Source organism: Thamnophis sirtalis, unplaced genomic scaffold (genome assembly GCF_051295495.1).
Source record: "Thamnophis sirtalis isolate CommonGarterSnake01/CBP01778 unplaced genomic scaffold, rThaSir2_p1.2 scaffold_12, whole genome shotgun sequence".
Taxonomy (NCBI): Eukaryota; Metazoa; Chordata; class Lepidosauria; order Squamata; family Natricidae; genus Thamnophis; species Thamnophis sirtalis.
The window spans coordinates 31,236,557-31,253,463 of NW_028261392.1; the positions used below are offsets into that span (position 1 = coordinate 31,236,557).

The window sequence follows — 16,907 nt, forward strand, 5'->3', positions numbered from 1 at the left end:
ATCTCACCAGGGTAGAAGTATGGTAGAAGTAACGGAAGGAAGAAGGGGAAGGAGAGGTGGAAGGAAGGAAGTAGAGAAGGAAGGAAGTAATTTCATTTTAAACTTACATTATATATGGCTAAACGTACAGTCTTTGGCATTTTCTCTTTGGGTATTTAATATCTTGTCATCCATATTGGAAAGTTCCTAAAAAATCTCCTATGCTGAAACACTTTCTCCCTAACAAACATGGGAGTGCTGATTCTGGGAACATATTCTGCTATACTATAACTTTTACTAAGACATCCAGAGTGATTTTCGAGCAGTTCTTCTTAGCTCATTTTCAAGTCAGACAAAAGAATTCTATGTGCGGCTTCTTTAGGGCAGGTAGAAGTCCCAACCGACCCACAGGCTGCGAGTTTGACACCCCTGTGTGAGATGGATAACATGAGCATGTAGGAATTTGAGGCACCAAACAGTGACTCTTATAAATCACTTCATATGCTTTCTGAGTATATGGAGTATATTATATGGATATATTAAATGAAAACATTTTTTTCCATTAAAATGAATGAAGTGAAAATGATGCACTTAACTGCATGTAGTAAAATATAAAGTCAATTTTCCCTCATTCAAAAGGGTGCATTTGTAGCATAATGTATGCATGTGCATTGGATAAAAATGAGTGTAAAGGTAAAGGTTCTTCCCGCACATATGTGCTAGTCGTTCCCGACCCTAGGGGGTGGTGCTCAGCTCCATTTCAAAGCCGAAGAGCCAGCGCTGTCTGAAGACGTCTCCATGGTCATGTGGCCGGCATGATTAAATGCTGAAGGTGCACAGAACACTGTTACCTTCCCACCAAAGGTGGTTCCTATTTTTCTACTTGCATTTTTACATGCTTTCGAACTGATAGGTTGGCAGAAGCTGGGAGAAGTAATGGGAGCTCATTCCGTTACACGACGCTAGGAATTCGAACCACCGAACTGCTGACCTTTCTGATTGACAAGCTCAGTGTCTTAGCCACTGAGCCACCCTTTAAAAATGAGTGACTAATATGTAAAAGTTATGCTGAGGTGTATTAAGAGAATGGTTGAATATTGAATTATACTCAAAGAAATATATTAAGAAAAAGGGAATGGTCTAAAAGAAAAGGGAAGAGTCATGACTGAGGAAACTGATGAGATCCTCTAATAGAGAAAAATGAGAAGTTTAAAGAAGAAAACATGTATGGAACTGGTGGAGACATGGCGGAAACAATCATTGTTCCCAAGGGGGAAAATATGTGAATGGAGTTTAGAGGTAAATTACTTTCACTGTGTTTCCTTTATAGCATGATTTTAATTTACCTTTTTGTGTGTTTTGCATATCCCAAAAGTGAATCATGATGGGTAAGATGTGGAGAAACAGTTCTCTTTGGCTGCTTCACATATTATTGTTATTTTATTTTACAGATTATTTCATATAATATTTTTATCTTTATGTATGTCACAGAAAATGAATTTAGAAAGTGTATACTAAGTGTATACTTTTTGCAAGCCATGATTTGCTGTGTTGCAAAGGAATGTGTCAATTGGCATCCATTGCTGAATTCCAAAACCTGGCAAACTGAAGCCCTCAGGGCTAATTTCACTTCAGCTCTTGTCCTAACTTCAAAACATATGCAATTAATCAGTTCAGACTCCTGGAAGAGCTATTCGTCCCTTTCCTGTAACTTTGGCTTGAGAAAGAAACAGGGCAGGGAAAGCATGCAGAACAGTGGCCATAAAAGGCATCTGCCTATTCTTCTCAGTAGTGAAGCATAATGTTGCATTTGTCTGTATATTTCTGCTCTCTACTCATCCTGAGTCATATGCATGTATGTCTAGGGGAAGAACAGGATGAAAGTGTAGGGTGCTCACAGAGTCACATGAATGGAAGGGAGGAGAGCAGAGAATGGAGCAGCCACCAACCTTCTGAGCCACAGCCTCCCCCAAATGATGAGATTTTCTTTCCTGGATTTTTTTTTTAAATCTGAAGCCCCACGGCTGATCTACCCTATTTTCAATATGATCTTTTTTTCCCCCAAACTCTGCCTGACATAGTACATTTCATTCCATTTGGTTCAGCTTTTGAACTGTAGCCAAAGTCCTGCATTGTTAAGTATTTGTTATTTTTATTATTATGGTTTGTCACATAGTCAGACAGATGTTCAGACTGGAGTTGGCAATTTTGTCCACCTGTCTAGCCCTTTCCAAGGACAGAAGATAAGCAGATGTGAATGTTTGATGGTGTTAAAGGTATTATTGCAGGATGTAAGCGGTTCTGAGTAAAGCTGCCTTTTGCAATTGACGGATGGTGAATCTGTCAATGCCGATGGTGTTCAAGTGCTGCTCCGGTTCTTTTGGGATTGCACCAAGGCATCTATTGGTACTGCCTCTGATTTCTTTTGCTACAATCATTCTATATCCATTTGCAAGATTTTGAATTTTTTTGCCCTCTTCTCTTCTATTCAACTGTCTCAAGGTGCTACCACTTCCACTATCCATACTTGTCTTTCTTATTGACAATTGTTAAATCTGGCATGGTATGTGGCAGGTGCTTATCTATCTGAAGTCTAAAATCCCAGAGCATTTTAGTTTCTTCATTTTCTACGGCTTTCTCTATTTTATATTTTTATCTCACCATTTTTATACATACCTTAAGGCAGTTTCTTACGGCGTGCCAAAATTGTGTGTGCGCGCACTGTTGCATGCGTGCCAACCCTAATTAAATCCTCCCCGCCCACCTGTGCATGTGTGTGCGACCCCCTCCCAGGCTTGGAAGCATTTCTGAAGCCTGGGGAGGGCAAAAAATAGCATCCCCTGTCCCCCAAGAAGCTAGAAACGGATCATTTCTGAACTGAAGGAGCCGAAGTGGCGCAGTGGTTAAATGCAGCACTGCAGGCTACTTCAGCTGACTGCAGTTCAGCAGTTTGGCTGTTCAAATCCCACCAGGCTCAAGGTTGACTCAGCCTTCCATCCTTCCGAGGTGGGTAAAATGAGGACCCAGATTGTTGTTGGGGGCAATATGCTGACTCTGTAAACCGCTTAGAGAGGGCTGAAAGCCCTATGAAGCGGTATATAAGCCTAACTATTGCTATTACTTCTGCTTGGCCAGTTTTTTGCCCTCCCCAGGCTTCAGGAAAGCCTCTGGAGGCTGGGGAGGGCGAAAAACAGTCCCAACGGCACAACTGGAAGTTCAGAAACAATCCATTTCCGGCTTCTGGAAGGGACACTGGGGTGGGAGGACTTTCAGGGAAACCTCTGGAAGCCGGGGAGGGTGAAAACTGGCCCCAACAGCCCAACTAGAACTTCAGAAATGATCCATTTCTGGCTTCCGGAGGGCCTCCAGGGAGCTGGGGGAAGGCCGTTTTCACTGTCCCCAAGTTTCAGGGAAGCCTCCAGAGCCTGGGGAGGGCAAAAACGGCCTCTCCTGGCCTTCCGGAAGGTTGAAAAATCAGCTGGCCAGCACACACGGCTGGCATGCCAGCAAATATGGCTCCACGTGGCACCTGTGGCACGTGTGGCACTGGTTCACCATCATGGCCTTAAGGCAATGAACATATCTAACACTACCATTCCTGTCCCCGCAACAACAACAAAAGTTGGACTGAGAGAGACCCCTAAAGTCACCCAGTTGGCTTTCATGATTAATGGCAGCCTAGAACTCGCACTCTCCTGGCTTTTAGTTTGGCATTTTAACCTCTAGAGCAGTGTTTCTCAACCTTGGCCACTTGAAGATGTCTGGACTTCAACTCCCAGAATTCCCCAGCCAGCGAATGCTGGCTGGGGAATTCTGGGAGTTGAAGTCCGGACATCTTCAAGTGGCCAAGGTTGAGAAACACTGCTCTAGAGGTAGTCCTTGACTTACAACAGTTCATTTACTGACTGAAAATCCTGAAAAAAGTGGCTTATGACAGATTTTCACACTCATAACCGTCACAGCATCTCCACGGTCAGATGCTTGGCAACAGATTCATATTTATGACGGATGCAGTGTCCTGAGGTCATGTGTTTATGCAACTTTGCAACCTTCTGACAAGCAAAGTCAACGGGGAAGCCAGATTTACCTAACAACCGTGTCACTGCAGTGATTCACCTAACAACTGTCAAGAACCGTTGTAGAATGGGGCAAAACTCACTGAACAAATGTTTCCCTTAGCAACAGAAATGTTTTGCTCAATTGTGGTCATCAGTCAAGGACTACCTGTACACCAAGCAGAAAAGAAAAAAAAATAGTTTTATTTCCAACCCTCCGTTGGATCACAAGGAATAGAGAATGGAAAGGATCAAAGGAACAGAAGGGTTGTCTTTGATCTCGGCCCCGCCCACTTCTTGCTTCTGCCCCGCCCACCGCATGGCTTCCAACAGATTCCCACCTTGAGGTAAACGTGGCTTTCCTCACCGTGGCTGGCAAACTGCAACCACGTCGAATTAAGAGAAAAGGGGAGGGGGAGAAAGAAAGTTTCCGAATCGCCTCCCTAAATTCCTTCCCAGGATAGCAACTGCTCTAAACTTCTTCTTTACGGTTCTTCCGTTTCTAAATTGCCTCCGTGTGTCTGACATAAGGCGTCTGCTGGCGCCACGAATGCCAAATATCGGCCCCTTCTCGGCACTCGCCCGGCTTGTCTCCACTTCCCCAAAGAAGTTGGTTCTCTTGGCCCCGCTTTGGCCGCGCTCTCAGCTCGCCGATTTCTTGTTAAGCGCACGAGTCTCCCTGCCATTTGCTCCAGCCCCAGGCGGCGTATTTCCCCGGTCGCCCGCCCTTCCTTTCCATCTCCCCCCCCCCGCTCGGTCCCTTCCCAGCCCTTTGGCAGCACAGCCCTCCGCCCCCTTCTTTTCAGGAGCCTCCGCCGCCTTGGCGCGCTCCCTCCGGAGAACCTGGATTCCGCCTCCCCTCGGCGCTGCGGCTGGTGCAGGAGGAGGGCGCGGTGGGATTATCTCATCCCTCCTTTCTCCGCCAGGGAGAGAAGGGGATGCAGCCTCCGGGAAAGTTACTACAGGCGGAGAGGAGGAAACTACACTTTCTCTCCTCCAAGCAGCCGGGGCGGGGGAAAAAAGCGGCAGAGGGATCCGAGCAAGGAGGGCGGCCCGGTGGGTGACTTTCAGCCGAAGGCTTGCAATGAATGAAGCGCTCGGGCGCTGTCAGAGGTAAACGGAACGGACTTACCTGTTGGTCATCCCAGCAGCCGCGACCCCCAACATCGCGAAACCCAGGGAGCAAGAGGAAGCCCCCTCAGCGTAAACCAACTTTCTTCCCTCCCTTCCTGACTGGTTCGGGCGCTCTTCGGCTTTCCCAGACAAGTTCCGCGCAGCAGCTGCAGGCGGGGCCGCCCCCGCAAGGCAACGCAGGAAGCAGGAGGAGGGAGCCGGGAGGCGGCGGCTGAGGCAGCGGTGGCGCGTCACTGCCCACACCAAGCCAGCCCTCCTCCGCGTCTCTTCCCGCGCCCGTGAAGAAAGGAAGGCCGGCGAAGTGTTCTCGGGACGGCTTCGCAAACTAATCCACCCCCCACCATTCCCCGAGAGAGCGAGCTTCGGATGAGCGGCTGGGACTTTCTGACCGTGGGAGCCTATGAGTTCTTTTCCTAACCATGCGAGAGAGAACTGACCACCCACCGCTGAAACGTCGCCTCAACCCACAAAAAGGGCTGGACTAGAATTCCTGTGTGTGTGGTGTGTGTATCGGTGTGCTTCTACGGGCACTTTTGAGGGGGGGGGGGTTTACACACACGCACACAATCACTCACTCGTTCACTCACAAATCCTGGACTGGAAGTTCTACAATGCCTGGAAAAGGTTTCCCTCCCTAAATCCTATTTAAGTCTTAAGAGGCTTCAAGGCAAATAATTATAAGAAGGAAACCTGGTCCACATCATTAGAAATCCTTCTAGACATTTCTTCCTATTCTTAAAATCTCTCCCCCCTCTTCTTAATGTCAGAGTTGTCATTCGGAAAAATCAATAATGGGTGGAGTCAGATGTTCCCATCTGAAGAATCTTGAATAATAGAGATGGTAGTTGTTTTTCTGGATGTACATTTACTTAAGAGTAAGTATTTCTGAATAAAGACTTTGATTACCTAAATGGCCTACTGAAGTCACTGAATTTTATTTTGTTTGTGGTCTAGGTTACGTCACCCTTTTAAAAAAGAAACCATTAAGGCTCAGAATAGCAGCTTGATATCTTTACATCGGTAGCATCTTCATCCTTCAGGGATTTCAATAACCAGGACAAGAATATGGATTACCTAAACGTTTTTGAGAGCTGGTGACAGCAGTAGTATGAGCTTAACAAGAATTTAGATAAATAGTGTACTGATAGTTCAAGGTTACAAAGATTTGGAAGCAACTGCAAATACAAATACATGCCCAGAAGCACAGTTATATACTTCCTTGTTAGCACAGCAGAAATGCCATCTAAAAAACTAAATGTCTCCAAAGTGCTATTAAATTGAGCCGAATTGCATTTAACTAGAAAAATAATTAGAATGGCAGTCTGAGGAGAGATTAGATAGAACATGAATTGTGAGTTTAGCAATATGAGAGAAGGAATATCCACAGCTTCCAGACTGAATGAGTTGCAAAGTATTGGCATACTAATTCATACAACAGATTTTCCAGAATAATGTTATAACAATAGAACAACATTTAAACAAGATTTAAAAGTTCAGGTAAGTGATCATTCAAACTACTAGTATATACTGTATTTTTCGGAGTATAAGACACACCAAGGTTTTGAAGAAGCAAATTAAAAGAAAAGTAGGTAGGTAGGTAGAGGGATAGAGAGGGAAACAAAGAGAAATACAGTAGGTAGGTAAGGAGAGAGTAATTAGGTAGGTAGATAAAGGGATAGAGAGATAAATATAGTAGGTAGGTAGGGGGAGAGTGTGTGTAGGTAGGTAGGTTGGTAGGTAGGTACAGAGAAATAGAGAGTAGGTAGGTTGGTAGGTAGAGGGATAGAGAGAAATACAGTAGATAGGTAGGGAGAGAGTAGGTAGGTACATAGGTAGATAGAAGGGGGGAGAGAGAGAGAGAAAACAGTAGATAGGTAGGAAGAGAGAGAGAGTAGGTAGGTAGATAGATATTTCCAGGTGTATTTATCCATGTGCTGGAGAAGGAAATCACTGACAATCTGCAGCACCTAAAACTTTGTTTCTGCTGGCATAGTACTTGATCAATCTAATTCTCATCAATCAGTTAAAGAGCTTTCCAAAAAGGAAAAAAAAGTTTTTGCACTCTGCAAGCCTCCCCAAAACGGCCTTTTTTTTAAAAGGCATGAATAGCGGTGGGGGTGGGGTGGGTGGCTTGCAGAGTCATCTGGAAGGGGGGTAGGGGGCAAAAATGAGTAAAAAATGGCCCATTTTCCCCCAAAACAGCCCCGTTTTTTGCCAAAAAATTGCATGCATAGTCTTATGAAGGCTTATATAGAGTGCTGCTGGGGGTTGGGGGGAGGGAAGAAACAGCCCATTTTTTGCTCATTTCTGCCCTCCCAGCCCCCAGGAGCTCTCTGAAAGCCTCCATAAGGGCTTTCCATGCACGGCCATTTTGGTGAAGGGGCGGGGTTTCGGGAGGTAAAAAATACTGTGATAGATGTATAAGACGCACCCAGATTTTCAGCCTACAAAATTCTATAAGCATTTGGGAAAGTGAAGGTAGATTTAATTGCTTTTCACTGCACAGTGAAACTGCAGTTAGTCATTATGACCACAATTGAGTGCAAAATCTGTTGTTAAGTGAGACACTTGCTAAGTGAGTTTTGCCCCATTTTATGTCCCTTCTTGACAAAGTTATTAAGTGAATCACAGCAGTTGATAAGTTAGTAACCTGGTTGCTAAATGGATCTGGATTCCCCATTTATTTTTTTCCTGTCAAAAGGTTGCAAAAAGTGATCACATGACCTTGGGACACAGGAACGGTCATAAGTATGAACCAGTTGCTAAGCATCTGAATTTTGATCACATGATCATGGGGCTGCTACAAAGTTTGTAAGTGTGAAAAATAATCATGCGTTACTTTTTTTCAGTGCCATTGTAATGATTTAAGTCAAGGATTACCTGTAATCAGAACTCTCATCACTTAACGTGAGCATCACTTTGCCACAGATATTCACATTTATTTACTTGGCACTTTGACGATTTAAGATAGTAGGAAGAAGGGCACAAAATATAAAAACAAAATGAAAATAAATTAATATCAACATAACAATCCAGCAGTCAGAAAGGTAATGGTATTTTAATCTTGCCATTATATTTTAAAATGAATTAAAAACCAAACTGAAAACACAAAGCCATTCAATGCTCTGAAGAATTCCCTTGAGCATGTGGTATACGGAGTTGGAAAGGCCATTTAATTTTCATCTCGGAGTGTAGTAGTAGTTCAGCTGGAGTGTAACCTTAAAATAATCTAATCCAAAACCGCATAAAGCACCTGGAAACATATACAGGGGATAGAGACGGTCATCATTCACTGTGTTAAGATTTTTAGTTTGGAGGTACTGATGCCTTCTTAAACCAAATTCGACAACTGAAGCAACGTCCTGAATAAAAATCTTATTCACTCCATCCCAGCCACAATGTAGATATCTGCATGCAGAATCTACTGCACAGTACATGTATGTGTGTGCATTCACATGTATGTGCACTTCCAAGTAAATTATTTAACTCCTGGTGACTGTCTTAACTAGTCCCTGCAGTTTTCTTGGCAAAGTTTTTCTGCAGTGGCTTGCCATTGCCTTCTTCCTAGGGCTGACACAGAGGGACTGGCTCAGGGTCACCCAACTGGCTTTTTACCTAAGGCAGGACTAGAACTCACAGTTTTCCAGTTTCTAGCCTGATTCATTAACTACTGTACTATCAAATATTTATAATTATGCAATTTAATATTCATTAAATGATTTTATACACATCATAGAATATTTTAAGTATTGAGTGTTGTAAGTCGAGGACTACCTGTACTAGATTCTAAGTATTTTCTCTTGAGTAGAAATCACACATATTTTTTGTATAATTTTAAAACAAGGCCTTAATAGATGTATTTTACTGTATTAGATTTAGCTGTTTCTGGATTCTAGAATTACTTTAGGTAACTCGGATCTTAAAAGAGTAAAATAAAATATTAAACAGGAAAGCATGTACATCGAGACAAACTCCATATCAGAGGTTCTCTCCAGTTCGGGCAAACTGGTAGCGGCGGCTGTGGGAGGCTCCAGCCTGAGGCCCCGATGTAATGTGTGAGTACTGCACATGCCCAGATGAGTCAAGTGTGAGTAAAGTAAGTGAGCGTGCTCACATTTGCGAACTGGTAGGGAAGGTAAGTGAATCCCACCTCTGCTCCATACACTATGAAAAGTGCACTCAACAGGAGATCACCCCAATGTCTGGAAAAAGTTTTTAAAGACTTTGCGAACATCAGCAGGGTAGCATGGATATCTGCAGAAATGTTTCCTCTGACTTTGCATCATAATTCCAAAATCTTCCCTCAAGATCTGTTTCCAACCACTTCTAAATCAATCTGAGAACTGAATCCATAAAGCTCTTCTTTTGTATCACAAGCCATTCCAAACCATTCTATGCTCATGCAACAGGTACTACTACACTGTGAGAATCTTGAGACCATTACAGTATGACTTGTTTAGATTGAACTGAGCATCAGCTTTCATTGCATTTGGAGGAGGAAAAACCCACTTAAAAGTACATCAAGCTACTGGTTAGGAAATGATTGTACATGTAGCATGTTGGTGACACATTTTATTTACAATGATTGTCTCATCATCTTATTCTACAGCTGAAAGAAACAAGGGAATGAGATATCCAACAAATGTTCAGACTCCCAGTTGGCTCCTGCCGGACATATCCCAGTTTTTTTCAATATACAATCTGGTAAATCCGCAGCATGGCTATACAGTCACAAAAAGTTTCTATCCAATTTTAATGGTATTTGGTATGATGAATAGAATTTATCTTTTAATTCCTCTGCAAGCTAATACTTAGATATTTCATCGTGCTATGTATTATATCTGTGTTCATTAAGCCCACTTGCTGGAAATGATTGAGTCTTAACCCAAATAATTCGGAATGCTTTGAAATAAAATGTGCAGAGTACACATGTACACAGATTTAGTTTTTGAAGGGATCTGAAAAAGAATGGAAATACCACCATATGAGAGTCTGCAGTGAGCCCTTCAAAGAATTAGCTATGCATGTTGACATTTCACATTGTATTTGAAGGAGTGAAAGCAAATTCATCTGTTTCCTAAAATAGCTCTTTAAAAGGTAGGCATGACTGAGTGATGTATTATGCCCCGCTGAACAAAAATAGAGCATGATTACACTTAATATATTGACAAAGGTATGTTAGTGATCACTCTGACTTCCTTTCTGATTCATGGCCAATGTTCAGTCTGAACTTTACTAAAGATCCACCTTAAGAGTTTTATTTCAGCCAGTTGCCTCGGGAATAAGCAAAACAAAACAGCCAAAATGGAATATTGCCCTTCATTATCCCACCCATCCAAATCTATGTTTTTAAAGTGTTTATCTATGAAACAAACCTTCAGGATTCACCCAGAAATTAAGTAGCATCCTATGTTGATTCCTGTATTAGTATTAAAGAACTATTTGTTTAAAATATTAGATGAGCATCCCACAAGCCTAAAATACATATTAGTATATAACTGATGATGGGCTCAACACTGCAACTTTTATAGTATTTAAGGGGTATTTTCTCTTTCAGTGTAACACATTAGCTTTAAGAATATTAACGGCAGTAATCCAATAACTTTGACACAAAAGTCAAAGTTATGCAGCTGTGCAGTATTGGCAGCTCCTGATGTTCTTAGTAGGCATTTGGTAAGAATCCAAAAGACACACAAACCCAAGTCAGTAACTCACAATTGACACATCATAGCCACATGTGAGCTAAATATATTGCAATATATTCCATCTCCAATCTTTTATCTTCAAATCCACTTTCTCTTTAAATATCCCAGGTGCTTTTTGATGCTTGAGAAACGCAATCTGACCGAATGTGTTTTCTAAGGAAAGTTGGGGCTATTGTTCTTTAGTTCCTCCAGTTTGAACAAGGAGCAAAGCAATTTTTTTTAATGGTGCCTATCCCAAGATGGGAAACATAATGAAAACAATTTTGGACCATCGTCCTGCTAACATTGATAAGTATCAAATAATCAAAAATATTCAAAAAGATGTAGTCCAAAGTTAGGCTACTTACTCTAGTCAAGTGTGTGGAAATGGCAATTTTACTGTCTTTACAAAAGCAATTGTTCCTATCTGAACTGTATAATTTTCCATTGGCCCCAACACGATCCATAATCCTATTGCACCAGCAGAAGATAAAAAGTTTGTCCATGTTTGTGTTCCTGCTTAAGGTTGCCGAGGAGTCAGTGTTGAAGTTGTTGTCCGAGCACTACTATTCAGGAGAAACAGAGGGAAATTTCAAGTGATCTTGTTGAAAGTGATAAAAGTAGTCCTCAACTTACGGTGACAATTGGGATCATAAAATGAAGCAGTTGTTAAGTGAGTTGCATCCAATTTTACAACCTTTTATGCTGCGGTCATTAAATGAATCACGTGGTTGTTAAGCAAATCCAGCTTCCCCCACTGACTTTGCTTGTGGGAAGCTCCCTAGCAAGGTTGCAGATGGTGATCCAGAACTCTGTAACCATCCTAATGTGCCAGTCCCCAAGCGGCTGAACTTTGATCACATGACTTGAGGGGGGGGGGGAGCAGTGCGATAGACAGAAGTGCAAGGACTGGTTGTAAGTCACTTTTTTCAGCACTACTGTACCTCTGAATGATTGTTAAACAAATGATCAGAAGTTGAGGACTACTTATTTGGGACAGGGAATTTGACAAGATAGTCTCGGTTGCCACTTCAAAATGCATGGAAACCTTTAAAGCAGGGCTGTCAAACTCCTGGCCCATGGGCTAGATGTGTCACCCACTGGTCACATGCGGTTTAGTGAAGGGGGGGGGGGAAGTCCCAATACAGCATGTGATGCCATCACAACGTGACTTTGATACCTGCTTTAAAGTATGCAGGTGACAGAGAGAGTTAATATCACCTTGGTGATAATCTTATATTTAATTATAGAATTCTATTATTTTCCATTTTGGTCTATTAACCAAGTAATTTTTCCCCTCTATAGCTGCAGTGTACATTTTCTGTTCCTGCAGTATTTCCATATAATATTTTTGCATTAGTGCGGTTCTTAATGTTTAAAAATGGGCTAAAACATTCTAGATAAACTTCATCAATATTCTGTGATATTTCTCTATGTATAGCTTTGATGGTTCATATAAAGCATTGTCTAATTGCCTTCCTCTCTTTTTTTTACGATGCAACAGGAAGTTACTGTAAATTGTGCTAAAATTACCTGGGAGAAGATGACATTTTTTTCATTCGCTCTTCCATCAGCTAAAGTGGAGTTCCCCAATGTTTCTGGCTTTGCGGACTGGGGTGGGGGAGGGATAGTTTGCACATGCATTTCCAGTTGTGTAAGCGGCATACACACACGCCTGTTGCATACGTAAATGGAACATGTGCACATGCACTCTCCAATTTCTTACTTGAGAATGAGCTTGCATACATGCACACTCACCAGCCGTTCCCACAGCCCAGTTTCAAACCACTCACTGTCCACTAGTGGGCTACAGCCCACAGGTTTGGGACCTCTGAGCTAAAGCATAAACTCATAGGGGAGGAGTTAATCAGAATGTATGTATATAGGAAGCTACTACATTAAAACTATGCAATAGCTCAGAAGGTTTAACTTATTTTATTCAGATGACACTTCTTAAACTAAGAGAACTGTTCCAGTTTGAATGCTTTTGCTTCAGCAGGAAATAGAAAACACATGTGGAGGCTAATCCAAAACAGTTAACAATTAAATTAAGAAAAAGCACTGAGGCATCACTTTTCTCTGTTGGTTGCTTAAATCCATTCAAATTATGTTTCATCTGGTATTATCTTGCTAATAGGCAAATAGTTTGGCTATATATACAACAATGTTTTCTAAAGAAACCACATATAGAGAGCTCAGAAAGACTCTTTAGAGACTTCAGTGACAAATCAGCCAAACTGGAAAGGACAAGAAAGCAAGACTTCTCCACAGAATACAGTACAGACAGGAATGTACCCATGTAGCTAGGCTTTGAGAAACTACATTGGATATGTCTACCCCTTTTGTAATTTGCAGCATTGTTAATACATTCAGATTTGAAAACAAGGCTATCCTCATCAGTATTTCAGTTTGGTCATGAGATTTAACTAATGCAATATTCCTCAAAACAAAATTGAAAAGTCTCAAGTCCCTTCAATTAGAAAAGATGATCCATAATATTTATGAAATAAGAATGTAGTCAATTCTCAGCCATAAATCTCAGATCTATTACGATGTAAATTTTAAAGGAAATACAATAAAATTAGGGGAGGGAAATCCAGTAGTGTAATTCTCCTTTTATTAAAAAAAATTGCCTTTTATTTTTTAGTAAAAGGAGAATGCACTGCTTATGGCAGAATGTTTATATATGTGTTTGGAAAAATAAGCACGCAAGTTGTACTATGGTGGAACAAGGGTGATTTTGTTCCAAAGTCCCCTACATTCGTCTTCTCTCTCATCATTGTCAGAATGTTAACTTTTAAGAAGGGTATCAATGGAAATATCTGCTCCATTGAGATGATGATTTATAGATGTAGACCTTCACCTATAGTTGTAGCCACTGCCCATGATGCTAGCCATGATGATGTCCAAATAATGTAGAGTATTTTGTCATTACATCAGCATGCAAATGACATGATGTAATTAGCTCTGTAATATCTGACCCTTATATCTACAATGTGTCATTTGCATGTTTTGACACATGCTGTCACCTCCCAGCACCATCCAGTAGTCACAGATCTCTCTCTCTCTCTCTCTCTCTCTTAACTTTTACAAAATACCACAATTTGCATCTATCATTTTAATTGAAATCCCTGCCCTGTCACATTACCCAAAATCTTTCTTCGTTGTGTAAAATATATTTAAGGCATGTAGATAATAAGTTACATTTACAAGTTTTGCATTTTAATATGTCGAACATACAACTGAAAGTGAAAAGTAATAAACAGAGGTATATATATATTTTATTCACAGTCTGAAATTATTTAAAAAAAAGGATTTGAAATGGCCAGACAATTTCATATTGTCACAGCTATTAATAAAAGTGTGCAGATAAGGAAATAATCAGTAGCAAGTTTACAGGTATGTTAATTCTGGCATTAGTAAACTATTAATGATGGTGCAGAAATTTTCCTTCTCAGTTTAAACATGTAATGTACATGATAGGGGAGAAGTCAAATTATTGACTTGTGAAATTCACTTTTTAAAAAGGAAAAGACACAACCAATTCTAACATGTTATAGTGGCTGTCCAGTTACACCATTAACATATAAAATGTTTCTTTTCAGTAGTAATAATTGTGTGACATTTCTTGATCATATCAGAAGTCTATTTGCTTAGCCTTGATAGCACTGGCAGTAGGAGAGACAAAAGCTAAGTAGCCTTTCTTTACAAGTCAGCCACATTTTTCATTATTCTGGTCTCTTCTAAATGTGTCGGAGGTTAATGAGCATTCAGTGACAAACTTTTAATATTTCAAGCAACCTTCCCTACTCATTGCTCCTCATTCTCTTTCAATTCTTTGAGACCACACTGGCTAAGAATTCTGGGAAAGGACCTCCAACACATTTAGCAGAGACCCGGATAATGAAAGTTGTGGCTCACCTGTGAAGAAAGGTTGGGATCTGAACAGACACAATATTAGTTTTCTCTCTCTTACTCTTAGTGCTATCAAGGCTAAGCAAAGAGACTTCTGATATGATCAAGAAATGTTACACAATTATTACTATTGAAGAGAAATGGTTTATATACTTAAACTAAGCTCACTTTCCAAACATTTTCAGAATGGTGGAACTGGACAGCCACAACAGCATATGGTAGAAATGTGCTGAACTAGACAGAAGAGCTAAGAGCTGTATTCTCATGTTATACTTCAATGACGAGGGATGTTTTCTCCTAACTCTTATATCTGAACATCTATGAAAATTGATGATGACCAACATATTTTGTTGAATAGGCATTTCTGAAATGGCATTGCCATTAAAATGTCATCTCTTAATAACTAAATATTTCTTCTTCCATATAATAATTACACTATTTTCAGATACAGGATATTCATTGGAGAAGGGTGGTGAATAGGCACTAAATCATTTCTCTCAAGAAGAGTTATTTCCAAAACTTCAGATTTCATTCACAGATACCACAGGGCACAATAGCACCAGCAGATTCTTCCCTATAGACAAGATAATTGTTTCTTAATCCATCTTGGTCTTGTGCTGGACTCCAGCAGTAACCCATTTGACAGCACATACAGCTGGATACCGAGGTATTTTTTAAACAATAAGTTGCCCCAACCCCAACAGCTTCAATCACATTTATTCAAATAAATGGATTTTAAATTATTAATGGATCTTAAATTTTGTGAGCTCTAAATCCAAGCTTCTATGCATGTCAGCATCTTTTTTTGTGCACATTACACAAAGAGATCCAATTCTGAAGTAGAATGCAGATAAAGAACAAGAGTCACAAAGGTAAATTTGGATGTGACAAAATGGTATCTTGACAAACCCATAAAAACTACATTTCAATATTTTTTCTTTGGCTAACATCAACTTAGATAATCCCAAGCAATTATATTTTGGATTCATCATTCATAGCAAAACATCATTTTTTTATCTTTAGATACTACTAACATAAGCAACGTATCAATGTTTCCTTTGAATGATAGTAGAATGCAGTTTCCAACTGATTTTTAAATGATGCATATTTGTTTTGATTTGATTTTTAAAAGTTTGCTCTTAGTCTTTTTTCAAGTAGTGATTGAATGGAAAATGGAATAATCTATCAAAGCAGTGCCCCAAGACAAAATGTATATTATTAGCCTAAGGAATCATTAAATAAGCTTGGGAAATGTCTTACTGTTAAAGTAAAGTGAATGTGCAGAAGACATTCACTTTATTTTTGCATTCAGCTTCCAGTTCCAGAAGAATAAGCATTTTAAGGCTCAGCAAAATCTTCTCTCTCTCTTTTTAGTTTGAGGTACTAAAGAAATAAAGCTTCAGACAGCATAGGGAGTCTCTAGTCAGCATTTTCTGTCAATGATAGGCTTACCACAGATCACCAAACTGAATCATACTTCTCCTAGACAGATAAAAAGGAGGAATGCAAGTGGTAGTTCAGCCAAAGTTAATATCCTCTAGATGTTTTGAACTGCAACATATAGAATTCCAAGGCTGAATGTTTTAGAAGTTGTATTGAATCTTCTGTGGAGGATAGCAGATTATGGAAGCCTGCTACTGCCAGAAATTCCAACCGGGAGTGTGTGTGTGTGTGTGTGTGCGTGCGCGCAATGTACAGAATTTTGCTCTGTGAAAGCTTACATATTCATTTTCATGAATGACACAGTCGCACAAAGTATGCTATGCAAAATTGTCTCACCAGTCAATGAAAAGGATAGCTCTTGCTAGGAGGAAAGTTCACTGAAAACCTCCATACTTGCCCTAAAAAGGGAGTCAGAAACGGAAACTACAAGATATTACTCCAAGTCTTTTAACAAGTGTCATTTCGAATGTTGTTATTTCTTAAAAAGAAACAAAAAAACAACTGAGGCAGTTGTGGGAAAACCCCAAACAAGAGTTACCCGGCTATATGCTTCATTTTTGTGGTTGAAATTCTTCCCAGTGCAGCTGCCGATTTTGCATGCCCGAACAGTGAAAACTCATCGGAGTCCGGACCAGCTGTGTAAATATGATGCCCATCCAGAGGCCTGGGACAGGGTCTCTTCGTCACCTTACAAAAC

General features: G+C 40.6%; 2 protein-coding genes across 3 annotated transcripts in view; both read right to left on the reverse strand.

Moving 5' to 3' along the window:
- Positions 1–5,292, reverse strand: part of LIMS1 (LIM zinc finger domain containing 1) — a 78,703-nt gene extending 73,411 nt beyond the window's left edge. The window contains exon 1 of the mRNA XM_087726739.1: positions 5,167–5,292. Within this exon, the coding sequence (XP_087582865.1) occupies positions 5,167–5,201 (35 nt within the window). The 5' untranslated portion in view covers positions 5,202–5,292. The remainder of the gene's footprint in view (positions 1–5,166) is intronic.
- Positions 5,293–9,723: 4,431 nt separating this feature from the next.
- Positions 9,724–16,907, reverse strand: part of GCC2 (GRIP and coiled-coil domain containing 2) — a 35,715-nt gene continuing 28,531 nt past the window's right edge. The window contains exons 23-24 of one of the 2 annotated variants that reach the window (XR_015698204.1): positions 11,221–16,897; positions 9,724–10,126 (exon numbers count right to left, since the gene is read on the reverse strand). Coding sequence is in view for 1 of the 2 variants with exons in the window: in XM_087726425.1 (XP_087582551.1) it covers positions 16,827–16,897 (71 nt within the window). In the remaining variant the exon portion in view is untranslated. Of the gene's footprint in view, positions 16,898–16,907 lie in introns of both variants that reach the window. The other variant, XM_087726425.1, reaches the window with a different exon arrangement.